General features: G+C 37.6%; 1 protein-coding gene across 1 annotated transcript; it reads left to right on the top strand.

The window, feature by feature from the left end:
- The first annotated feature begins 799 nt into the window (after positions 1-799).
- On the top strand, positions 800-19,805 carry LOC131425943 (branched-chain-amino-acid aminotransferase, cytosolic). Its single transcript, XM_058588269.1, has 7 exons — positions 800-1,138; positions 7,725-7,937; positions 11,196-11,405; positions 17,586-17,816; positions 17,885-18,188; positions 18,253-18,407; positions 18,479-19,805. The coding sequence occupies exons 1-7, from the start codon at positions 1,121-1,123 to the stop codon at positions 18,665-18,667; spliced, it is 1,320 nt and encodes a 439-aa protein (XP_058444252.1). The 5' UTR covers positions 800-1,120; the 3' UTR covers positions 18,668-19,805.
- The last annotated feature ends 8,018 nt before the right edge of the window (positions 19,806-27,823 follow it).

Below are 27,823 nucleotides of genomic sequence, written 5' to 3'. Positions count from 1 at the left end.
TCTAAGAGCTACGGTAGTTTGCCTTATTAGGAATTTCGTTAAATTAATCAAAATAATCCATTGGTTTTAAACTATACGAAACGAACTGTAGATTACTACCGGCATTTTCGTTTGTTTGAAATGAATTTTAGAAATTTTAATGAATTTTCAATGTTCCGAGAAAAATAAATGTCCAAAAAAATTTGATTGAGCGAGATAGATCTCTATAGGTTCCAGTTATGTCAAAAACTAGATTGATTAATGTTTCAGAATTTTACTTATCAATAAATCGTATTTTTTAAAACATAATGGTAATGATCCATGTTATTTCGATCCGTTAAAAATTGGTGCCATTTTTCGAATCATCGAAAATTTCTGCGCAAGACGCAGACAACCGAATCGTTCATTGACGTCGTCGTTCCTCTCAAATATCCAAATCGACCTTCGGTTTTCCGTACTTCTTTTTTCCCTTTCCTTCTACGTCTTCCACTAGAACAGCTCCTTATCAGCAACAGCAAAACAGCTCAGTTCTGCGTCGCGGTTTGACGTTAATCACCGCACGCAGTGGCGCACGATCGGCTTCGTGAATGGTGACGCTGGCGAGCCCCCCATTGAATCCAGACTTCGGCTCGGTTTGGGGCACGACGACGGGCACTTGCTTATGCTCTTATGTACTTACGTTGCCTTTCTTCGTGTCCACATTCGTTCGGATGTTCTTCGTGAGATATTTTTTTTCTTTCTTCTGGATCGGCTACGCTCGGCTACCCGCCGGATGTTATATTTTCGAGCGCGTTTGCCGCTTCCAACTCAGTGCTACTTTGGTTCTCGAACAGTCGATATTCTATCTGAAAGTGTTCGCTCAACGAAACAATCCAGCGAAGTTAATCGTATTAAATAATTGATAGTCAGAAAAAAACCATACCACGCGAAAAGAAAAAGTGTGATAGGATAATAAAGGAGCTTTTGAATATTAATACAAACGAACTTACAAAGTTGGTGGAAAAGTGAAGTGAGAATAAAAGCCAAAAGATATAAACAGAGCAGTGGAGGACTGTAGAAGCGAACAGAAAAATCGCAAAAAAAACAAGCGATACGAGTTTTAGGTGTTTAATTGTGTTAGTGATAAAACATAGTTGCAAAAATGGTCTTAAGAAGCAAGGTAAGCCAGCGAACAGCTCCGGTGTTTTTTTTTGCTGATTTTGGTCGGTTCTGTAACCTTTAGTATTGTATATAAATAAATTGGCCGTGCCAGTTCCTGGTTTTTGTTTTTTTGGGCATTAATTATAGAATTGACTTTATGTAATACGAGTCATTGTTGAAATTAAGCGTTCAAAGACATCGAGAATTTTGTCCCGGCATACTCAGTGTAACTTATCAAATGTCTCATTGACCTGTCGAGTTGCGTGGCCACGGACCACGTGGTTTCGTGCTGAGCAAGAGAAAATGATGCAACGTAGGGAGAGATGGAAAACAGAAAAAAAGAATGAATGAATTGAAACTAGACGCTCTCACTGGGAAATAATAGGAGATAGTACTGGTGAAAACATAAACAAATGGTTGAGATTTTTTCTTTCAGCAGGGGTCAGGCTGTTTTTTTTTTCTATGATAAAATTGAGTTGTTTTGGTTCTAAGATTTTTAGAGTACATTGACAGAATAATGGGGAATTTGGAGTACTCAATGCTATAATAATTATAAACTTACTCCGCCTATTTAGAAATGAGAAATAATTTGCTTGAGAAAAAATTGACAGAAACAAGCAAATTATTTCAACTTTAGATGCATGTTGACTGATGACCGCATTTGACATCTTAGCAACAAGTCTAACAAAAGTGTTTCAAAATCGTCTAATTTTGGTTCCATACGAGTCCCGTCCCACGTTGAAGTATTTCGGTCTAACGTCTTATAAACGGCGCTATATAAATCTAAAGTTGATCGACCGGAATTCTGTCAGAATCGTTCAATTGTGTTCACATGCAAGTCTCGTTTCAATGTACTCGAAAACTTACGGTAATCACTAGAAATAACCGATGTTTCGACGCGTGAATTTTAGTTTTGCAAAAGTCATGCAAATTTTTACCGGAAGTTCAATCATGGTAATTTTTTACCGAATTTTCAACAGCTGAACGTTCGGTAATTGAATTGATTGTTGATCATTCGGTAATTGCTGAATTGTCATACAACTACTGTAAACTGTAAACCAAATGGATCTAACGAATGGTTCGGTAGTGATTTTAGCGACTGTTTAACAGTTAGTTTTCACGACAATCAGTATTTACAGAAGTTCGGTTATTGGAAGACAATTTTACCATACGGACAGTATGATTTTTACCATACTCGGTGACTATTCAGATTTACCGTATGAATCGTATATCTATTTACAGAACTCTGTAATGAAAACTAGCGTCAAATTGATCACCCGGTCAAATTTTCATATTTTTTGTAGAATGTCGGTTATTTCTATTGATTACCGAAAGTTTTCATCCAAAAAAATTACCGAGCTAAGGAATCAAATCTTAGTGTGTACGGTAAATCTGAATAGTCACAGAGTACGGTAAAAATCATGGCAAAATTAACTTCCAAATCAGTCATTGAAATGTTGAAACTATAAGTTATAGCTTTTTACAGCCGAACTGATGATGTATTCGATTTTGTCACAATTCGCTGAGTAATCGGCTAAACAATATAGTGATTCTCAAGGGGAGGACACGCTTAGAACAATGTGCCAATCACACATTAACAAAATGCGTTGGTGCATTTATCAATATTGGCACTTTTGTTTTCAGACAGTTGCACAGTTGCGGCACACAATGGGCTCAGAGTTTTGACAAGTAGCTGTTTCATGGGGCGCAGAGATTGGCACACTTGGACTCACAGTGTATCACGTGGTTTTTTAGAGGCTTTCAGAGGCGACTCTCCCCTTGAGTGATTCTACTAATTGGATGGCTATTAGTACAATACTCCTAGTTCAAAGGTTTCTGCAATAATTCCAAAAAGAACTTCTCTTCATTTTATTGTATATTCATATTCCCATATTGTCATCTCATTCTTAAGATACGTTCTAATTTCTATATATCCATGCAAGATTGATAAACATCCATGACGCAAAACATATTAAATTAAACAAGTGAAATGGTGGAAGAGCGAATTTTCAATACACATTTGGCCAGAGAGCGACCTAATTATGCCTGTGCAAATTTGACAGCAGCCGGAATCTAGTCAGGCTTTTGCCGGCCGCCAAAAAATCTCTCAAGCGGGTCTGTGTCCCGAAGCCCGCAAATCAATCCTTCAATAAGGAACCGTTTTTGGAGAAAATTTGGACTATTTCGAAACAGTTTTGTTTGAATTTTTGCTGGACTATGAAGTTCGTTTATTAAACCGATTGGCACATTGTCGCAAAACTGAAATGTAGAGGTGCTTCTTGCTTAGAGATGATACTTTCAGCAAGAGCTGTCAAATCGGTACGAAAACTTTTAATTACTACACCTTTTCAGCGATTTCTTATAAAAACGGGAAAATTCATTTGAAAAATCATAGTAGAAGTTTAAGAAAAAGTTTTTACTCTGAGGTGGTAATGTTAATCTTAATTCATTGTGCGAAATCTACCGTTTATTCAGAATGGAGCATTAAACTTGGTTTGATACCATTTCTCAAATGCCTGGAAATAACAAATAAAGTATCCAAAATAAATAGTACTCGATCGCTATACATTCTAGTACTCGAGAAATCAACATTACATTGGTTTGTGTTTAAAAAAAATGTTGATTCGAAAAAACCTAACCTTACCCAATTTCACACATTTCCATGTTTAATCGAAGTTTACAGTAAAAAGAGTAGTAGTAATCACTTTGAAATCAATTTTATTCTATTCGGAGTGTACTTTTATTGCTGATATCTATTTTTACTCTTGAATAAACGATAAAAATATTGCAAATCACTACTGCCGATATGAAAATTTTCGAAAGAATCCTCCCTTTCTTGGTTGAAAACTGAAAAAATGACATTGGCAGGTGTCGCTACCGGTAATTCAGCTTTGCGACAACGTGCCAATAGTTCGATTTTGGCTACACAATTAAAATCGATTCTCGAGCTCGGGATAGTGAAATGCCGAATAAGATCGGCAACACGATTGCATACTGATTGTTCAGTAATCTTAATATTCGTTTTCGAAGTTCATTCAAATTATATTTTCGGTAAAGAGTAACTTTTTGCCGAAGTTTGGCATCATAATTTGCTGAGCTTGTCAGTAAATAAAAAGTACACCGAATTCAGCGAATGTGTTTGCCGAGACTTTGAAGAGCGAGTTTTCTTTTACCGAAATTCTACGGGAAACTTGTCATTTTATGTCACTAGACGACTTTCCATAGAACCACGTCACAATTTCTCGGAAAAGATCTTGATATTTCACAAAAAGATAAGCTAAGAAGATTCATTAGCCTAACTAGTAAGTAAAACTTAAATCTAAGGTTTACTTTTCAAATATACTTTTAGATATCTGCTCATTCACAGCTAGATACATTACTTTGTGCGTTTACTTTTTTTTTATGTATTAAATGAAAATGAAGGTTGTTAAAATACACTGCGACCTTAATCCTAGCGTTTGTGTTGATTATTTCAAACAACAAAAAAAAATGCCGTGTCCATTACTCGGCAATATTTAATAATTTTTCTGGGCACTTTTGCCGAGCTAACAGGGACATTTTTGCTTACAATTTCGGCAATAACTGACTGTTGAGAAATTTAGGTTTGTCGAGATTCTCAGTATTTATACGATTTGCTGAAACGATTACCGAACACCCGGCGGTGCAAATCTCGCTGAACTTTAGTAGTGAATCTTAAGTGTGCGTGATAGATTTCCCCACAGACGCGTGACAGTGTCTGCCAGAAGATTTTACCGAAATACTGACAGAATTCCGAAAAGAGACTGGCAACAATGCAACAACCGTTTCCGGCAGAGAATTTCGTCTAGCGGTTATTAACGGCTCTGTTTCTGCCGGATTTTTGCCATACGAGACTGACAAGACCGTTTTGAATCGGTTCTTCATTATTAGCGACTTTGGTTTTATTTTTTTCATTAAAAATTTAAATGAAGGACAAAGACAACTTCTGCACTACCAAACATGATATGTAAACATTCTTCTTCTTTCAATATACCAGTATTTTCATTTCATTTACCTGGTCTCAAGACTTGTTTCCATTTTTGAATGTACATGCGGGATTGACGAATATCAAATGAAGTCGAACAGAAAAAAGAAGGAAGAGTAATCTTGCAAGACGTAACATGGCGAGAGAAATTCGCCTGCAAAATTTTGACAGAAGCCAGAATCTTGCCAGGCTTCTGCCAGCTGCCCGAATTTCTCACAAGCGGGTGAGGTCAAACTTGGAACGGATTTTGCATATGAGTTTGTAAACATTTAGGGACTCGAGCCGGCTGATTACCTCAAAAATACCCACATTATCAGATCCGAATGGATTCCGAATCAATTCCGAATCGGCGAGAAATTTTCATTCGGAATTCCATGTGGAAATCATGTGGAATTCCGAATCAATTCCAACTCCAGTGCAACAACCGATTCCGAATAAATTTCGCCTACAACCGGTTGATTCGGAAATCTGTCGGAATTGAGTGAGAAGATGCGGACTAAATTCGTCTTCTTCTTCTTCTTTTTTCCCGATTTTGCACGTTTTCGTGCTGATTTTCAGTTTATTTTTAAATGAAAACATTACATAACTGAATATATACATTTAAATCTTCATGTTTTTCGGATATACAGAACTAGTAAATAACCAGTTCTTCTTAGAATCCCATCATAAACTGTTGAAATTCGCTGGAAATTAACAAAACGGCCTACCTTAGTCAGCATCATCCATTCCTCTAGCTGGAGTGTAGTGAAATGGTTTAAGTCGCCTCAATTTTTCACTAACATATTCATAAAATGAGCGAGTATTCAATGACATTTATAATGTCACTGCCAACTCAGGCGAAAATTCTAGCATTGGACCGATCGAGCGCTGAAAAATCATGCAGTCGAGTAAGAATTCATTGCTCATTCCGTCATTCCGATAATGTGGGAAGAGTTGGGCGTAACCCAAATTTGGATTAGATGATGCGCTTGAGACTGTTTTGTTGTCTCAGAAAATCGAAATGAACTTTTTAACCGATTTTCAGGTTTCATCTCTCATTTTTCAACCGTTCCTGATCATTAATATCGACAAAGGATCGAACACTTTTCCGAATTAGTTCCGACTAGATATCGAATCCGTAAAACAATGTAATTGCCGATTTCGAGTTTATAAGCAAATAGAATGTAGCAAAGATAACTCGAAAATTCACCAAATTCCAAATTTCTTTCAATTGAAACTCAAATTTTATTTCTGACCACTATTCAACGATTCACTTTGAAGCCTTTCTGTCTTTATCAACTGCTCTTGAAGTTCAACTGCCAAAACATTTTGCCGAATCATTATTCTCTTATCACGGCACGGAAAACACTGTCGGTCAAATTTGTGCAGCCAGCGGTCAAAGCATGATTAACACGTGCTTAGATTAGCACCCTTAAATTTTACCGTCGGTATTGTTGCTAAAGTGGTGCATCCATTTCTTGGAAATAATGTGATACGTCAATTTATAGTTGCGAGTTTATGAACATGAATATTTTAGGGAGGAGAGCCGTCAGTTTTTTGCATATACATTACATTCCAATTAAATCTGAATTAGTTTCTATTCCTGACACCTTCCGTAGAATCCGGATGCCCCTTGATCAATTGACGCTTGACAATTCGATGGCCTACATATCAATAATTGATAGCTAAACGACTTATCCGTTGGCTGATAGAACGGTTTAGGTTCCACTAGACACTACCGCGACAGCAAGTACGAGATTTGCATAATTGTAAACGCAATCGGGCGGTGAATTTCCTTCCCCGATGCAAGTCGTGTACGAAGGTAAACAGCAAATGCACTATTGTGCGAGAAATTAGTGCAACTGAAAAAATAGACCGGACTACATTCACTAGCGACCCTGACGAATAATAAAGATGCAGTTTCTGTTCCGGAGAGTCAATTCCGTTCAATTAAATTTTGCGCATCCAAACCAAGGCAAACGTTATCAGGAAAGTCACAACAGGGAATATAAAAATAACAGATTGAGCCCCCCTGCAGGTGGAAGTGAATTATCGTTTTTATTTTATCGTTGGATTCGGATCACCGCCTCAAAATATTATATTTTATCAGTGGATTAAAATATCATCCCTGTCAGATTTGTTCTTTGAAGCCGTCTTAGTGGCACTTCATGTGATTGAATCGGTTCTATCGCGAACCGTTTTTATTTTTGCACAGGCTCGAGCGGTCACTTTCATGATAACGTTGGTCGACAATCGTCAAGCCTACTTTGCTTTTGGATTCTTTCTTTCCCAGTAGCACTTATCATTGGAGGGTTATCGCAAATTTTGAGTTATTATATTTTTTTGACAGCAGGCAGGTCTTCCGATTGTGCTGTTCTACTGCATTTCGATTAGATAGGAGTAGGATGTGCCCCACAACTAAGGTGAAATTCGACAAAAAAAAAATGGAAACAGTCTCGCCAGTTATATACGTCACAGTCTGATAAGAGCGCACCATTGTTCGGTTTTCGCGTGCAAACCGAGTAACCTCTCTTAGTGACTCCTTATCACTTGCAGCTACTTTACTTATGTCAAAAACTTCTTCTAAAAGATAACCTTTATGTAACCTTTGTCTTTCGCACAGGAATTCGCGCGGTACATCTTCCAGAATCAACACAAGCTGATCCAACAGCTGTTGCAGACACACATTCGACTATGCAGCGGAGTTTCACAGCAGGCTCAACCGGCGTTGCGCGTAGACGAATATGATGCACCTCGGATACAGCGTGCTCCCCCGCTAGCCGCGCCCTTTCCGATGAAGATTGAACATGCGCCCGATGTGGGAGAACAGTTTCGGGTAAGTTTCTCCGGTGTATGACCTCCGGCTAGTTCATGGAAAACAAAATCAATCGAACCGATCGCACATTTCTAATTAGCAAAATGCAAATTCTTATCGCTCGTATCTATTTTGAATCCGATTCCGGATCATCAGGGTACACCGGGCCCGAGCACGCGCTGCCTCTGGTTGACCCTGAACTTGGTGTCGCGTGTCCCGTTCGCCGTGGTCACCGCGAGTATACGCCGACAATTGCGTCTATTTCAGTAGTCATTTAAGTCGAATGCCGGAACCGATTCGATCGTAGTGGAATGGCTATCGCTTGTGTTTACGTTCAGTGCGTTTCACTCATATTACGGTTGCGCTGTGAAAAATTACGAAAAAGTCCAAACACTGAAAAAACACGGTTTATCAACACCGTGGGCCCTGGAAACAAGAAATAGGATATTTGAAATAAGTAGGCTGGTCTGGTTTCTGCGAGCTGCCAGATCTTCTTTCAAGTGGGAATAAAACTACTGACCCTGTAAGAAAAAGAAAACTCGCTTGCACACGAAACGGTGGCCGATGTGCACGCTCAAAAAATTACTCAAAAATGAGTAAGATCCATCTCGTCTTCAGAAAAAAAACGAAAAAACTCTAATTTCGAGTAACTCAAATTCGAGTTCTTCCACTGGAAATAATGTTTGGGTAATATCAACTCATTTACTGAGTAATACTTTATTTGTACATAAGCCAAGTTTTGAGTGGTTAGCACTCAAATTTCGACAAACTAGTACTCAAATTCTGAATATTTTTTTATAAGCGTGTCCAATGCAACCGCCCGCTTGTGAGGAATTCTGGCAACCGTCAGAAGGCTGGCTGCATTATGGCTGCTGTCAAAATTGTCCAGGCGAAATTGCGTCATTATCTCGCCGTACGTGTCTTGTTTATTTCCTTCCTCTTTCTTTTTTTATTCGACTTCATTTGATATTCGTCAAACCCGCATGTACGTACAAAAAACGAATCTTTAGACGAGGTAAATGAGATTGAAATATGGGTATGTTTGGTAGTGAGAAAGCAATGCTATTGGCAATAACATTTTCCATGATTAGTATATATGAAGGGCAATAATGTATTGCCTTTCACATGTAATTTTTATTGAAAACATAAAACCAAGACGCTTAAAATGTAGAACCGACTTAAAACGGCAAATCTTGTATGGCAAGAATCCAGCAGAAAAGAACCGTTAATAACCGCTAGGCGAAATTCTCTGCCGGAAACGGCTGTTGCATTGTTGCCAGACTTTTGCCGGAATTCCGTCAAAAATGGCTGGTAAACATAGTCAGTCGTCTGGGGGGTGAATCTGCCCCTCGCGTACAAGTGGGTGTCAATGCTTATACCCGCTTGCATGTGCCTGGCAGATTAAGTTAATTGCCCTTCGTATATACTAATCATGGAAAATGTTATTACCAATAACATAACTTTCTCACTACCAAACCCATATTTCAATCTCATTTACCTCGTCTAAAGATTCGTTTTTTGTACGTACATGCGGGATTGACGAATATCAAATGACGTCGAATAAAAAAAAGAAAAAAGAAAGAGGAGGGAAATAAACAAGACACGTACGGCGAGATAATGACGCAGTTTCGCCTGGTCAATTTTGACAGCAACCGGAATGCAGCCAGCCTTCTGACGGTTGCCAGAATTCCTCACAAGCGGGTTAGGTTTTGCAAGTTTTGTGATTTGTTTACATTTCCAATAATACGTATTCAAATTAGCATGAACACGTAAACAAATAACCGTTAATTGTCAAGTGATGTTCATTCAGTGAATTTAGTGAGGCTTTGTCATGTGAAACCAAATTGTCTGAATTAGGTTTTGCACGAAGATGACATAACCTCACAAAATGAACAGAATGAACTTTTTTGTGACTGTCGACGTGTATTTATTCACAGTTTAAAAGTTAATCAGAGGTACATCGTTTAAATATATAAATATTGCAAGTCGCCTCACACTAAACTGATTTATACATATATTGCTCCTTGATGCTGGAAACACATACAGGGCAAAATTTTTAGTTCTTTTCACTGTAAAACACGTTTTTAACTGGCACTTTTTCGTCATTTTTCAATTTTTAACTTGCAGTCGCTAATCAAAACAAGTACACGGAAACTGTCGAAAATGAATTTGATTCAACGACAGTTCATTCATTTCATCCTTGACAGTTCAGCTGTACTGTTTACAAACAAGCTTAAACAAAAATCGAAGAGCACATCTAAAACAATCATCTTTACACTTTGCAACTAGTCACTTTTATTTAATAAATATCAAAAACGAATCGTATTCAATCGTGAACAAATGTTTTAAAACTTTATTTAGGCGATACGGACCGTAAATGGTCTGATCCAATTTGTCAATAAACAAACAAAAGAAATGTCTGTTTACAAACAGTACTGCTGAACTGTCAAAATGTGTTCATCCGATTGAGGTTAGCAGTGACGGTAAAAAACCTAATTAGGTTTTGCACGATGACGCCATAAATCAACAGCCAATGAATCAAGTTCATCTTTGACAGCCCCTGGTGTGTGTGTGTGTGTGTTTTGTTTTGCGACTGCAAATTAAAAAATGAAAATTAACGAAAAAGTGTTAAAATCGTGTTTCACAGTGGAAAGAATTAAAAAGATTGCCCTATATGTGTTTCCAGCATCAAGGATCGATGTTTGTATAAATCTGTTTAGTGTGAGGCGACTTCCAATTTTTAAATTCGAGCGATGAACCTGTGATGAACTTTTATACTGTAAACAAACATACGGCGGCTGTCAAAACAGTTCATTCTGTTCATTTTGTGAGGTAATGTCATGCTCGTGTAAAACCTAATTCAAATTAGAATGAACACATATACAAACCACTGATAGCTGTCAAAATTTGTTCATTTTTGTGAGGTTTTGCCATGTTCGTGAAAAACCTAATTTCGATGCCAGAGCAAGAGCTGCCATATCTGTGTTTCAACTTGACAAATCTGTATATCATCTGTGATGCATATTTTCGTTTTAAGTCTGTCAGAATCTGTGAGAAACGTGATATGGTAACCTTAGCCAGAGCACTCTCATTTGAAGAGTAACATATGAAATGAATTTGTTCTGGATCAGAACTGTTAATCGGGTATTATTTATTTCTCGTGGAAGTATCAATTTCTTCCGAACATCATTCAAGCATAGTTCACAGTAAATCTGCCATATTAATAGCAAAATATATATTGTAAATTTAGTCGACCGTACTAACCATCTCACGTTTCAGTATTCCGATCTCACGGTCCGGTTGGCTGCACCGCATCAACTTTCCCCGAAACCAGATGCCGACGATTTGACCTTCGGGAAACACTTCACCGATCACATGCTGAAGGTGGCGTATCACCGGAGGCTTGGCGGCTGGCAGAAACCGGAAATCACCCCAATGGAAACTCTGAACCTACATCCGGCGGCCAAGGTGTTTCACTATGCGGTGGAGGTAAGTCACTAACTGAGCTGTTTATGTATGTCGAGCAGGAATTATTGTGCTGGTTTTAATAGTTATTTTTTTATGAAATTATTATATTGATTACAAATATCGCTACTTGTTTAAAATTTTATCAATGGTTCTTATGTCTTGTCAAAAAAAAAAACAAAATTGTCTCAAAACTGTCAAAATTATACACACTTAGAACAAATCGTGTTCATTAACGTCCTTTATAACTGACATGATCTAACGTCAGAATTGAAATATGTTTCAATTATTTTTAAAATATGATTGATACCTTCTAATATATTTAAAAGGCTGAATATGTTTACAACCGATCTTAGTCATTTTTGTGGATTTCTGTCATTTGACGTATTACGTTTCAAACAGGTTCAAAGTGAAATAAACTCTTTTTGAGTGACTCGATTCTAGTAGCTGCTTGGTTTCTTCATTCAATGCTTAAAAATATCATTGACTTGGCGCGTGTCATTTGTATTTATAATCTTTATGTTTCACACGCTCACAAAAGTCACAAGTTTACCTAGAAAGTGTTATTGAACACAGTGACAGCCGCGATAGCACAATTCGAATCTCTGTCATTTTGCAATATTGAGCTGACTTTGGCTTTGCACTGATTATTTCGATTGCATCTGATTAGGAGGCATCCGATTGGGAGCTACCGGAGAGGGCTGCAGGATGTTCGACTAACGACTATTTTGTCCAGACATCGTGAATGCACCAGGTCAAAGCGATTGACGTTTTGTCGTCAGCTGTTTTGGAGTGTTGGCCGCGTGTACGTCGTCACTTTCTCGAGATAAGAGAGAACAAAAACGAATCCACAAACTGACATCGTATTAAAGTCATTGCGAGTTACGATTTGCTTGTCATTTGTTTTAGATTCGAAAGCTGATTAAGGAGCAGATTTTTCCAGTTTTTGTACGATGCTTATCACCTTAATCAAGAGGTGAGCTTTTGAGAGTATTCAGCGATGTTTAAATGTTCAGTCATTTAACTACGCCCATATCAAGATCATTTCATCAAAAGTCATCAATAAGACTTCAAATTGGGTTTCATTGCTTTTTCAACTCAAATAGTTGCATTTAAAGCATTTCACTTCAGATAGAGTCGATAGATCAACAGAAAACGGCAAAACACTTCATGCACCGATTTTGCTGCCTGAATTGTAATAAAATCAAGCACATCGCTTGATTTTTACGGTACTCAAAACGTCAATGTCAAAAACTAGTAATCTCTCCCGTCGGTCGAGTTTCGACTGAATCTCCGTCGATCCAAGTAACCGTTAAACGGAAGGTCAGTTCGTTTGTAATTTTTGCAAATTTTGACAGCTACGTAGAGCTCCGGATGACTGGTTATATCTGTCAGGATGATCTCAGTATTTTCCTAGAATTTCGACAGGAGCCTGGCAACAACACAACAATTGTTTCCGGCGGAGAATACAGCCTATTAGCCGGTTACTTTCGGCTCTTTTTAGCCATACAAGACTGACAGAACCATTTTAAATTGGAACAAGTACAACAAATGTTGTTGAAGAATTCAAATTGGCTCTATGCTAAAATCGCACCACACATAAACAAAACAGTAATCAAAGATTAACTTAGCAATAAAAATAAAAAGATTACAATGAAAAGATCGCTCAACAGCTAGTATGTTGAGTATGGGTGAATTTCGCCGCCAATCGATTGGCTCGGATATCTGTCAAAGGTCAGTTAGAAAAGCGAACTAAAATGTTCTTCTTCATCCAATTCGGTTCAACACTTTTTCGTGTTATCTAATTCAAGATTTTTGGATATATTGTATCCGCTAATGACAAGTTCTTCCTTAAAAACCCACAAAAACTGTCGAAACTGACCTACACTCAAATAAAAATTCACGTTCGATTCACTTGAAAAATCACATAGAATTGTTTCAAATGTCAAATTGAATATTTTACGTGACGAAAATGAATGTTATACGAACATCCCCTAAAATGAATAGAGTCATCACATAAGGTTTACGTGAATTGACCAAACGTCAAACAATCTACGTGAATTTTCAGTGTGAAAAACTCGATTTTGAAAATGGCGAGCAGTGGCCCCCGAAGAGTAAGTAGTGTAAATATTTGCGAGAAAAGTTATTTAATTACAATTTTTTACTCCATCGACCGGATCATTCCAGTATGAAAGTTTCCATGTGTTCAACTGGACCGAGTGCCTGCGTGAGTCCGGAAGTTTACCCGCTCCTACCGAATGCTTCAAACAGGCCGTCGGTAGAAGCTAGAGACACTGGAACCATGTAATGCGACTTCAACCTGCATCGGTAGTGTTGTGGGAGTTCTTGGATCTCGACTTCGGCTTCGGTTGGATGGCAGCGACAACATAAACGATTTCTGGAGGCTTGTCGATTTGAGATACCACGACGTTATTAGTTGCTTTTTAAGCCATTGGAATTATATGACAATTTTCTGAAATAAATGTTTTATATTTCATGGCATTTTTCATTTCATAGATTTATATCAAAATCTGGAATCTCCCTTTCGACTTCAACCAATATATAAAATAATAATTTTCTGGTATCTAAATTTGATATAAATTGATAGATAAATGTGATATGAACAGTACATTACATTTTACCTATGAAACACGTAACTTTTACTGGATTATGCATTAAACAGCTTTTAAATGCCAGTCCATTAAAACCTACGTGAAAAGTAGGGTGGAAAATATTCACATAACTTTTCACGTAACTATAATATGATTATTATTTTGAGTGTACTTTAGATTGGGTCCTCCTTTCTTCTAACTAAACTCTTCTTGTATATTAGAGTGGTGTAAAAATTCAACGACATTTGTTATGTGAATGTTAATCGGGTTGATCAAACATTCGAAACTGAGCAGTCGAGTAAGAATTCATAATAATTTCCAACAAACAACGTTAGGGCATGTTCAGGAGTGTTCTAGTTCTAGATGCATAATTTATGTCAGTTTTAAAATTTAAATCTAGAATTTATAACAAAATAAACTGGCAGCCCCAGCAGCGTTTCAAATATAGAAAAAAATAGAACCGCAGCGTATACCAGTTTTAAAATTGACAGTAGAACTGTTCGAATAAATAAAACTAGAACGGCTTGCTGGGAATACGTTTGTTTCAGTTTCTGTTATATTATAGACCACCCAAATAAATCTTGGAGCTGCTGAATTTGCTCTTATAACCAAAAATTTCAAAAGATGTGCATTGAAATTTGAAATTGAATTGTCATCATTTAGATATTAGGTTTTAAATAGTTTTCTAATTAAGGTTTATTGAATATAAATTATGTTGAATAATTTTATGATTTCAATGTCTAATTTTCGTTTTCGTCGACTTACATAAACACCTCGAAAGAATTTAACAATTTCGTTTAGCAACCCACAATCCCATTACCTGAAAACCAAAACATTTTATGTGTCATGCAAATGAAAATAAAACAAATTGTAGATTGCTTCCAAAGCTGGAATTTTGACACAGTTTCTTCCCGCTAGTGAGAAATTCTGGCAGCCGGCAGAAGCCTGGCAAGAATCCGGTAGCTGTCGTCTTCCAAGTTCGCAGTTCCTTTACTTTCTGATCGACTTCATTTGAAATTCGTCAATTCTGCATGTACATCCAAAATAAATAAAACGAGTCTGGAAACTAGGTAAATGAAATGAAAAAAACTGGTATATTGAGAGAAGAAGCCTTGCATATCATGTTTGGAAGTGCAAAAGTTATGTTATTACCCTTCATTTAAACTTCTAATGAAAAAAGTAAAACCAAAGGCCCTGAAAATGAAAAACCGGTTAAAAACGGTCCTGCCAGTCTTGTGTGGCAAAAATCCGGCAGAAACAGAACCGTTAATAACCGTTAGGCAAAAGTCTCTGGCGGAAACCGTTGTTACATTGTTGCCAGGTTCTTGCCGGAATTGCGCCAGTACTTCGCCAAAACATTAGTGGCCCTTACACGATCATTAAAAGTGTCATTACTAAGTAATGACACTTCTGCTCAAACGCTCGTCATTACTGCATTACTGTACATCATTACTTTTTAGCATTACACGTTCATTATTAATGATGAGTATTTGTAACTACTCCAGCAATAGCAATATTTTTATTTTCGTTTAGCTGAAAATAAATTTGATTTGCTATTGAAACGTTAAGGTTAATGAAATATTAACAATTTAAATTTACACTTTGTCATTTTTTCGCGTATAGTTCTAAAGATATTCATCACTTCCACAAAAAAAATAAGAAGAAGAAATAATGTTGGTAATGATGGAAAATCCACAATTCCATCATTACTGAACTCGTAGACCTTACACGATCATTAAAAGTGCCATTCCTTTTTAGTAATGCCACTTTTAATGATCGTGTAAGGGCCGCTATTCTGGCAGACGCTGCCAGATATCTGGGGGGAAATCTGTCAGGCATATGCCAGCGGGTTAACTACACTGTTTTGTGCACAAACATGGTTGCCGAAACAAAGTTAAGGAAATCAACGGAAAAAAGTTATTCTTTTCTATGAATATCTACATAACTGGTAGCTCTGCTTACGAATTTGACAACGAGCAGAATAGAAGCAAAGAAAAAACAGGACCATATCAGTAGTTTATCAAAGAATGGCACAAATGTAAACAAATCGAGTTTATCTCTCCTAGCAAATGCTTCAAAACCCTTCCATTTTTCCTGAAAATTCGGATTCTACAAAAATCTCAATCTTTGTAATACAAAGAACTATGAAGAGCGAAACTGCCATTCCATTTGTTTACGTAAGTTTCGCCCTCCGTGTTCCATGCCAACAAACAGGGCGAAACTATTTATTTTCGATATTTTAGATGGTTTGCGATATTTTCACAAATGGAAATAGTAAATGAGACGATAATATTGGCTGCAAATTTGTCTAAGTCGCTGAAACCAACCAATTTCACGAAGAACGCGCGAGGGCGTAACTTCACAATACAACATAGAAGTAAACAAAACGAAAGAGGGCGAAACTCGTTTTATGTTGATTTATTCAGTGGGTATAGAGCAAAAGTGGACAAAATTGCATACCTTCTAAAGATAAACCAATCATCGATTTATCATAAGTTGATCTGATAATATACGATAATTTCTGAACTAGGAACTAAAACCAGAGTCGAAACATTCATCGATGTTTTTCTTCATTTGAAGACAAACACGAGAAAAGGCCCTAAGTGCAAATGAGAGTTTCTCTTTGTTTACTCTCTCTTTTGATTATTACGGTCCTATCGTAATCCCTCTCTCTGACCCTTTAGATAGAATAACGACTGAACCCATCGACTTTCGATCTGTAGTTCAGAAATTGTTGAAAAATATAGGAATAAGCCGTAAGAGTTAAAAGAGGAACTAAACAAAGAGAATCTGTCATTTGCACTTGGGACCATTTCTAATGTTCATAAAGATGTGTTGTCAATGTTATGTCTTTTTCGCTTGAGGAAACTGAAACTGACCCAGGGTAGTTTTATCAAACAAACACTTTTCACGGAACTGTGTTGATTTCGCACTTAGCAACGAGGGTTTGAGCAAACCTGATATAAAAACCAGGTTCGAAACTGACCCGATTTTCAGTTCCACCACGTTGAAACTAGGTTTGGCATCAAGCGAAAACGACATTAGATTCGCTCTTCTTTGAAAAACAGCTGATATGATTGTGTTGTCGTTTAAAGAAGTCAGAGTGCTGTCAGTGCAGAGCAGGGATGCCAGGTTCACAGATTTTAAAAGTGACACAGATTTTCACAGATTTCTGAAATCGATCACAGTTTTTTGAAGTCGATCACAGATGAGCACCAAAAGGTTTTCAATTTGCTCGATTTTCCTGAAAGAAAATAAATCTCCGACAGAGCGGATCTTTAACACGTCAAAATAAATGATGAGAACCAGTACAATAGTTTCCAGTATTTCTTAGTCAACTCTTTTTTGCATTGACCCTCAGACGATCGCCTTATCACCGCGAAGGTTTTCGACTTTCGATTATGGTTCGAGATTCCGTAAGAGCCTTCTCGTTTTGCTATTTCCACTGAAGTCAATGTGCTACTTCCTTGTTGGTGGACAGCATAGACATCGATTGCTGAGGGGGATTGATGCCGAGTTCTATCAGTTTTACATCAACGAAATCACAAAACAAAATATATTTTCACAATCTTCTCTTTCTTGCATCGAACAGCTTTTCGAAGGAATGAAGGCTTATCGCGGCGAGGACGGTAGGATTCGACTTTTCCGACCGGAAATGAACATGGCTCGTATGAATGTGACGGCATACCGATCCGGACTACCCACGTTTGACAGTGATGAACTGATCAAGGCCATGTGTCGGCTGATAATGATCGACTCCGAATGGGTCCCACATGCTGAATCCGCCAGTTTATACATTCGACCGACGTTGATTGGAATCGAGGTTAGTTGGGCGGGTGGGCTCGTTCTGTTCGAATTGGGTCAGTAATTGAACTTTTACTATTTTTACAGCCCACCCTAGGAGTAGCATCTTCGGAATCTGCCCTGCTGTACACTATCATGTCACCTGCCGCATCGTACTTCAAAGCTGGCGCTGGAGGTTTGAAACTCTACGCAAACCCGAAGTATGCCCGAGCCTGGCCGGGTGGCGTCGGAGACCGAAAAGTTGGTTCCAACTATGGTCCGACGATTCACGTCCAGAAGGAAGCCCTGAAAAATGGATGCCACCAAGTGCTGTGGCTGTACGGTGACGACCATCAACTCACGGAAGTCGGAGTGATGAATGTGTTCATGGTGTACATCAACGATGATGGAGGTTCGTCGGAGCGCCACCATCCAAGTGCGAACTGGCTTTGAATATAGTTTTTGTACCTTTTCAGAAAAATGCCTGATAACTCCGCCCCTGGATGGTCTGATTCTGCCGGGAATAACACGTGACTCGGTACTCCGAATGTGTCGCGAATGGAATGAATTCTCCGTCAAGGAAGAGAAATTCACCATGGCACAGGTTCGCCAGCTTGCACAGAAAGGACGGGTAAGCGAGAAAAAAAATATCCCATGATAGGAAAAACAGCTCTTTCATAATGCGTTTTTTTTTCGGGACAGATTTTGGAAATGTTTGGCACCGGCACAGCCGTTGTCATCAATCCGATCGAGTGCATTGCCTACGAGAATGAGGATATTCCGGTACCAACGTTGCAACAGGAATCGCCGGTATATCAGCGGCTTTACGACACACTGACTGCGATTCAGTTCGGCAGGATCGAACATCCGTGGTCAACCGTGATAGATTGATTCGATGGCGTGGACTCGGTTCGGTGGAAATCATGCGACATCTCAAGATGAAATCACCCAGTCTTCCCGCTGTCCCTAGTGTTTATTCTTGGACTTCATCAAAGGACAAGCTAAGCTCTCTGGACGCACTCACTCGAATTTGTAAATAATAGTCTAGATCAGAGGAATAGCGCTTCAAGCTGATATTTATTATTCATATTTTTAATATAACTACTATCATTATTGATATTAACATTATTATCAAGGGTTAGATAGATCATCTGTAGTCTGTTTCCAAGTAAGCAAACTAAAAGGGTTTCTTTAAGGACCAGAAAATCATGCGTATTCAAATCTACTTCTTTGTACATGATTGTGATGTAAAACACATGGATCATGGATTATTTATAACTATTCAAAATAGATCCAAATAGAGCAAATTTCTTTTGCTGCATTTAATAGGTTAAGCAAGGTTAGGTATGGTTACACTAGTTTTCCTTTTTAGCTGCGTAGCCACATTTCAGACAGGATGTCTCATGACTTCGGCACGATTATCAGAAAAGAGTATCGACTAGATTATAGAACGGAACCAGTTTAGCACCCGTCGCCAAAATGATATTTGTGAAATATTTCAAGAGCGCGCGAAAATCCTTCTGCCCGCCAGAAACATTTCCAGAGAGTCGTGAAAAAGCGTGTGAATATCGAAGCAAGCGCAGAGAGAGGGAGAGAATGACACCGCAGAAGCTTTTTGCCCTGCTCGAAAGGCGAGAACAGCTTAGAAGGGATAAAGTGTGAAACTTATTGTGCCGGTAGCAGCTTTTCTATTCATGTTAAAAAAAACAAAAGCTTCTAAATTGTTTTTTTTTAAATTTTATTTTGGTTTAGTTATGAACACTAGAGTAAAATTGTAAATTTTCCAAACCAGAGCGAACTCCGCAAAATCGGAAAATGGTTTGTCGTACAAATCGAGAAAAAGTGCATTTCAAAAGTGTAAATACAAATTGGTTAAAGTAGGCATAGTAGAAAAGTTTACTAGGATCCCGAGATACTCGGTGCAAAAGTCCTCAGTATAGCAGTATCTTAATTGTAAAGCTACTTAGATAAGCATAACTTTTTACTTCAATCGTCGACGATTCAAAATAAACCTTTTTTTGCTACAATAGTTTAATTGTAATTTTTTACAGTAATAAATATCACTTTACGGCATGAACTTGGGGCTGTTGAGCTGTTGTCACGGTGACGTGAATTTTTATCTCACAATATTTGACGTTCGTCATGGTTTTCTAGTTTCCTGCTTCTAGTCTTTAAATAAACTTGAACTAGGAACTACAGTTAGGGTGCAGCAAGGATCGTTTTGGACTAAATGGTTGACGATCCATGTTATATCATGTTGAAGAAAAATGTCTGTTTATTTTCACTTTCTCTTACGCTTCGGATTGAATAATTCAACTCAAATTCGCACCCTTTTGTTCTAGAATTTGTAGCCATTTGAAGAGTCATAACAACATTGTCACAGTAGGCTTCGCCAAAACTGGACGCGATAAAAATTCTGTCAAGTTTTTCTGTGAAAGTTTTCAACGATAGAACCGTGGAACTGTCTTTGTTTGAATACCGGCACAGAATCGATTAGGACGTATTGCAGCAGTAGCAAACCCGTGCAGTGGCTTCTGACGTTAATTTCGCGCGAATTCGATAAGTGTTGTGACTTGTGCTTTTTTGGAGGTTTTTGACATATATTAAAAATACAATCAACCAAGACCAGGTACTTGTTGCCAGACATACAAGCTTAGTATTGTTTTCATTTTCTCCTCTGATATCATCGCTTATCGTTGCATAACTTAAGAAGCATCATTTTAATAAATCTGCCAATCCCGATAATGAAATGGTGACAGATCCAAAACCGCCTCTTGATAACAGCAATAAGATCTCACGCTATACGAAATTGAACAAAACACGCTGCGAACGGAGCAAAGCCGCACGTACTGATGCGTACTAGTTTTGCATTGTCATTTTGAATGACGATTTGAATGTTTTCGCACTCATCGCCCTATAATTTTGGAACCGGAAGTCGGATCTTGATGTGATTGCTTAACTGTTGCTGAGAAATCGAAGTGAGTTCCGTTTTTGGAGATTCTCTTTACTACTATCGGTGCTTTTGGAAGCGGAAACCGAGGACTAGCAGTCCCAAAGTAGTTTTATATATTCACCAACTAACAAGATCTACCAATTAGATGAATTTAGCAGTAAGTTTTATGAAAATGTGCACCTCGTTTTGCTATCGTTTGTGAAATATACTCATGAAATTGAAGATTTTCACTAATCGCGCCGTAATACCGGAACCGGAAGTCGGATCTGGATAAACTTCTCGGAGAATTTTGAAGAATTTCAAGACCTTTTATTTGCTTCTTAGTTTGTAAAAATCGCCTAAGAAATTTCCGAGAAAATTGAGTGCTGTAAAATACGGGGTAGGAAATCTTTCTCTAATAACATTATGGGTAAAATTCAGAGGGAAATTTTAAAAGAAAATTTAAAAAAGTTGTATAGCATCCAAAGTATAAAAACCTTGGAATGTTATAATCTCCATTTAAAACTAGCAAAACAATACCCCCATGGTTTCGAAATTTTTCTAGCCAAAGTAAAGTTCGCTGAGCACTGTGAATCAGAACGCAAACGAACTCTACTCAACAAAAAATTTGAAAATTTACTTTCCCAAAACCGTATGGTCCATCCTCCAAAACCTTCGGTACAGTTTTCAGAAAACTTCCTAGTTAATCGTTCATCACAAAATTTCACACACGAACAAACAAATCTTCTCAACTTGGGGTTAAATTATGCCATTTCTTCCAAAGTTAATCTCGAACAGGTTATTATAGACGTTGAAACAGGTCTAGATAGCTGTAACCTTCCTTTTTCGAAAATAAATGACGCCAGGACTATTGTAGCTGAAGTCATTAAAAATATTCCCTTAAGAAATGAACAAACTAAAAATGAAAGAGAGCTAGTTAAACAATTGCGGGAAAAGCCAGTTTTTTATGTTAAAGCTGACAAGGGAAACAAAGTTGTTATTATAGATAAGGATGATTATGACAGCATAATCATCCAAAAAATTAATGACGGACCATATAGGAAACAAAGGTCCGACCCCCTTCCAGAAATTATCAAAAAAATAGATAAAACTCTCATAGAATGTAACCCTAACTTCGATATCAATCTCAGCCGCCTCAAAGTCCCTAACCCTTCATTACCAAAAATCAAAAGATTACCTAAAGTCCATAAACCTGGGAATGAAATAAGGGAAATCATCTCTTCAGTAGGAGCCCCTACCCAAAAAATCTCCAAATGGCTAGTGGAAGAATTCAAAAATATGCCGAAAAAGTTTTTTAGTAGATCCATTCCCAATACACAGGAATTCGCTACTCAACTTCTGAACTCAGGTGAAATCGAAGATGACGAAATAATGGTATCCTTCGATGTAGCCTCCTTATTCCCAAGTGTCCCGGTGAAGGACTCAATCAATCTGTTGGAAGATTGGTTAGTTAAACAAAAAAGTAGTAGTTTATGGAAATGCAAAGTAAGGTCTTACCTTACTCTAACCCGGCTTTGCATGGATGTAAATTATTTCAAATTCAGAGGGGAATATTATAAACAATTACAAGGGGCCCCAATGGGTAATCCGCTCTCCCCATTTTTATGCGAATTATTTATGGCAAACCTCGAAGAACTTTTAAATAAACGAGGATTACTACCAAATCGCTGGTGGAGATACGTTGATGATATATTTTGCATCATCAAGCGTAACGATTTGGAAAATTTTTTGGATACAATCAACAATTTACATAGGAACATAAAATTCACCTGCGAGAGGGAGACAAAGAACAGTTTACCTTTCTTAGATTTTCTCATTATACGGGAGGCGAAAACTTTATCTTTCGAAATATATAGGAAGCCAACCAATACAGAGCGAGTAATACCTAATATTTCTAACCATTCTCACCAACATAAAATGGCTGCATTTCACCATATGTTTCACAGAATGCTAACATTACCCCTCAGAGATGATGCGGTAGTGAAAGAGAAAAATTTTATCTTCGAAATTGGAAAGCTCAATGGATATCCGGAGCGCTCAATCCAAACAATCCTCGATAAGAAATTAAGATCATTAAAAAAATTATCACTCACAACTTTGACCCCCCTATCAGAAACCTTGAAAAGAATATCGGTAGACTTCAACTCTAACATGGCATATCCACTTAAATCAAAATTAAAACCCTTTGGCTTGGATTTAGTGTTCAGTAGTACTAGCAACCAGTTGAAAACTTTACTAGGATCTACTAAAGATCCTACTGACAAATTGAAAAAATCGGGGGTATACAAAATTTCATGTTCTCATTGTGATAAATTATACATTGGACAAACAAAGAGATCATTAGATATCCGTTTCAAGGAACACATAGCGGAAATAGGGAAAGCATCCAAGGATCTGGAACGGGGTTTATCACACCATTTCAAGTCGAAAGTAGCTGAGCATGCCTTTTCCGAAAACCATGATTTCACTACAAATGACATAAAAATTTTAAGACAAATTTCCAACCCATGGAAATTAGATTCGGCAGAAAGTCTGGAAATTTTCAAACACAATTCCACTTCTTTACTAAACAGAGACCAAGGAAATAGGTATTCCTGGCTCTTTAAGTTACTACCTACACACAGGGGACAGACAAACATAGAAAACACTTAATCTTAACACCCTACCCTAAACAAATTAGATAATTTTTTCGAGGTGTTTATACCTGTTGTAGGAATCTACCTACTTCCGTTCCATATAAAAGGAACAACATTACAGCATTCTTTCAATAACTAAACAAAACTATCACACTGAAGATGAATATAAATTGTATTCGAAATGTGCATATGTGATGTGACGTTTATTATACAAGATTTATAGTGTCGTGAGATACATAGTGAATTTGTATAGTGACGTGATATACTTATAACAGAGTTAAATGGTAATATTTAAAAATTTATCCTTGTAAATTGAGTGCGTTTTTTTAATAACTTTGCACATAATTGTAATTCCGGAACCGGATCCAAATAACTTTGTATGGGACCATAAGACCTTTCATTTGATTTCATTTCACATACACACACAGACATTTTGTGATTTCGACGAACTGAGTCGAATGATATATGACACTCGGCCCTCTGGGCCTCGGTTTGTAAAGTCGATTTCCACAGCGATTGCATAGCCTATATGAGAAAGGCAAAAAGAGGATAAATTCATAATGAAATATTTGACACTCTCCCTTTTTGCCATTATTTATTACTATACTAAAATCACTTTAGATTTACATATAGCTAGAGAATAGGGCTAAAAATCGAACGGATTCCCTTTAAGCGCTATGACAGCTCAGACTGCGAAGGTTCAATTACGTGCCACCGGCAAAAGTCCTAGTTCATTTCTCGGTAGCTGATAATCCAGCCCAATTAGCGAACGCCTGTCTGTGATCCTGAATGCGAGCATATTCCTCGCCAAAGAGAGCACCCTGATAACTTTATCCACATTGCTTCGTTAACTCAATAGCTAGGCAACAGTTACAGCATATAGCACTCACGGAAACCCAATGTGATATAAACAGCTGGGGCAGATCACATGGCTTGCTTGCGTTTGTACCCAAAAATTTGTAAATAGTTCGGTATGACGACATACATAAAAAATAAGCATGCTTTTATTCAATGCCAACTAGTCCGAACGATGTGACGAAAGCAAGCACGTGGTTTTTAGTTTTATTTGGCTTGCTGAAGCAAAGTTAATTTCACTAACACAAAAGAGTTGTGTTTGTCCCACCTGTTTCTACCACATTGACGAAAACCCACATTTTCGACCTTGAACATGAATCTATTCCCGTTCGCAGTAACGAACGAATGGGCTCCTTGGATCCTTGCACTTTCTTATGGTGCAAGCAGATAATGACCCAGAAAGAAGTTGAAGCATTGAAACCCAGAGAGAAACCAATAAAAAAGGGCATTTCCTGCTACCGACCCCGAGTATCAAAACCCGGATTCTAGCGTAGCGTCTGCTTCACGGCCATTACAAATAAATCAGCAAATAGCCCCCCATTAGTCAGCACTGCATTCATGCACGCCAGCGGATGCCATTTATTTTCTAGGGCATCCCGTCAGCCGGATTGGAACCCGGAGAGTATCGATTTCGGATGATTATATACATAAGAAATGGTTATATTTTATTATTTTGCTACAGTTTACGATGCACTACTTTTCGGAAGGATTGTGAAGATGTTTTCTTCTGTATTTATCTTCATATAGCCGATAATCCCCGATCGAACACTTCAGGAGAACTTTGAAACGGTAGAATGTTGACTTTCATACGATATAAAAATAGTTGGACATCTAGTCTCAAAGGGTGAAGACTATATTATTTTTCATCGGTTCATGTCCCATAACAGAGCGGTTTAATTACCGTATTCTAATGAGAATTTAACTTTGCATATACACCGCAAATTGCCTATCGAAACAATTGCACTAGCAAAAGTCCTACCGTTTTGCATGACCCCTCAGAATGCTATACGATGTATATGGAAATATTGATCCACTTCCAGCGCGTCATCGTGCAGTCGATCTACCTAATTTGCATTGATGATGAAATTCCTCCTCCTTCTTCGGACATCACAGTGCTTTGTTTCTAGCACAAAACACTATTAACATTATTCAAATTTGGTCCCAACTTCGCACTACCGAATAACACACTAAACAAGAGGCGTCGGACAGAACACTCCCCACTCTCGGTGAGATTATGGCTTTCGAAATCGGAAACGTAAATAACAAGTAGGCGTTGCTGCCCCAGTAACTTCTGCCCCAAGTATTCATTCCTATTGTTTCGTAAACCTGTGTGGACAGGATGGGTTACAGAATTGAAAGAGGTTTTTCTTAATAAACTGGGGAAAGTTGGAACGAGCGAAGTGAAACTACTGACCCACACTACTGCGTATTTCGATTTGTTGTCGAACTCGGTTAAACCTTCAATTTGAAGGGGTATTTTACAATCCTCGGCAAACAGCTATTGTTAGGAAGTGCAAACTTTTCAAACTTGAATAAAATAAAAAACGTTCTTTGGGTATAAACTACTATCGCCTTTTCGATTTGTAAACAGTTATGTCAAGTTAATAAAGATTTAAATGTGACAAGTCTGCACGCTATACAAAACTGAACAAAGCACGCTATGTGCTAGGCGGTGGTGTTTTCTTCTTCCGTACCAATACGTACCGATGCGTACCGGCTTTGCATCGTCATTTTGTATGACGGTACGAAAGTTTTGACACTTATCGCCCTATAATTTCGGAACCGGTGGTCGGATCTGGATGAAATGACACAGTATCTTTTCAGAAAATGATAGCTTCAATTTCAATGATGATTTGATCGGTTTTTGGAGCTTTTCCTCAAGTAACCACAATGCATTATATACCTACATCAATTCCAGCTTATATAAATTCAGTGCGACTCTCTATAAATGCCTCGAAACATTAAGAATTTTTATAATGTAAATATAGAGTTGAAATTGGCACTTCTACGAATAATAAAAGATTATATGTGTATAACATGTTAATTGAATTCATAATGCTGAAATACAGTATCTAATTCTTCTTTATCGATTTAATCATTGCACCCCAAATAACAATCAAACCTTTTATATACACTGCGAATACACGCAAGGCAGATATAAGACCACTAAGTCGTATGTCTTCTTTATATTTGTTTATGTAATGTATGTAGGACTTGTAACTTAAGATGTTATGAAACATCAGCAATTCATTGGAAAGTTTGAAAAATAATTTGGAATTTGTGAAATAAAATATGTTTACGAATTTAAAAAAAATTCTTACCCTTACACATGTGAAGTATTTTTTGGGATCGAACGTTTAACTTAGTGTATTTTTTTTAGTATATAGTCATTTTCTGGAGTTGATCCTTGGGTCACGGTAACATGCATTTGTAGTCCGGTAACCTATACACTCTTCTATGCAAATAAATCTGTGCGAATGTTCTTCTATCTGCGTTGTGTAGGTGAATGTCGGTAATACATTTTACTTCTGTTTTACCGACAACTATTTTAGTTGTAAACAAAGCTAAATTTGGACTAGCTTTAAGTTGAAGAATTGTTCTACTTTTTTAAACCCTAATGCATTGATTTAATGTATCAATTCAATTTCTATGCACTGTAAGCGATAATGTTTAATTGCAATAAGGTACAGCATTAAATGGCAATATATAGCTGTTGTAAGATAATGCTTCATTATAATTTGAAGATGCAAATTTAATGCACGCTGCTTTAAAGCATGTTGAATTAATGTGCTTTTAAATTAACGATGTTATACTAAAGTTGTAAATGTGCAATGATGTAATGCAAATGATTACTTGGGTCTTCACTATTACCGGGTGCTTTCGGAGCGGGACACCGGAGACTAGTAATCCCAAAATAGGTTCATATATTCACCAACTAACAAGATTTGCTAACTAAAAGGTGATTTTTTTGAGGTTAGGATTTTCATGCATTAGTATTTGCTCAGATTTTTTGAGGTTATGATTTTCATGCATTATTATTTGCTCAGTATGCTCTGACATTTCATCATGAAGCCGAACGATCTGCCACAACGTCGAATTTTCAGTGAATGGGCCCTAGAAAAGTTGGCAGAAAATCCGCTTTTTTATCGACAAATTTTGTTCAGCGATGAGGCTCATTTCTGGTTGAATGGCTACGTAAATAAGCAAAATTGCCGCATTTGGAGTGAAGAGCAACCAGAAGCCGTTCAAGAACTGCCCATGCATCCCGAAAAATGCACTGTTTGGTGTGGTTTGTACGCTGGTGGAATCATTGGACCGTATTTTTTCAAAGATGCTGTTGGACGCAACGTTACAGTGAATGGCGATCGCTATCGTTCGATGCTAACAAACTTTTTGTTGCCAAAAATGGAAGAACTGAACTTGGTTGACATGTGGTTTCAACAAGATGGCGCTACATGCCACACAGCTCGCGATTCTATGGCCATTTTGAGGGAAAACTTCGGAGAACAATTCATCTCAAGAAATGGACCGGTAAGTTGGCCACCAAGATCATGCGATTTGACGCCTTTAGACTATTTTTTGTGGGGCTACGTCAAGTCTAAA

Source organism: Malaya genurostris, chromosome 1, assembly GCF_030247185.1.
Source record: "Malaya genurostris strain Urasoe2022 chromosome 1, Malgen_1.1, whole genome shotgun sequence".
Taxonomy (NCBI): Eukaryota; Metazoa; Arthropoda; class Insecta; order Diptera; family Culicidae; genus Malaya; species Malaya genurostris.
This window is presented reverse-complemented; position numbering and strand designations above follow the sequence as displayed.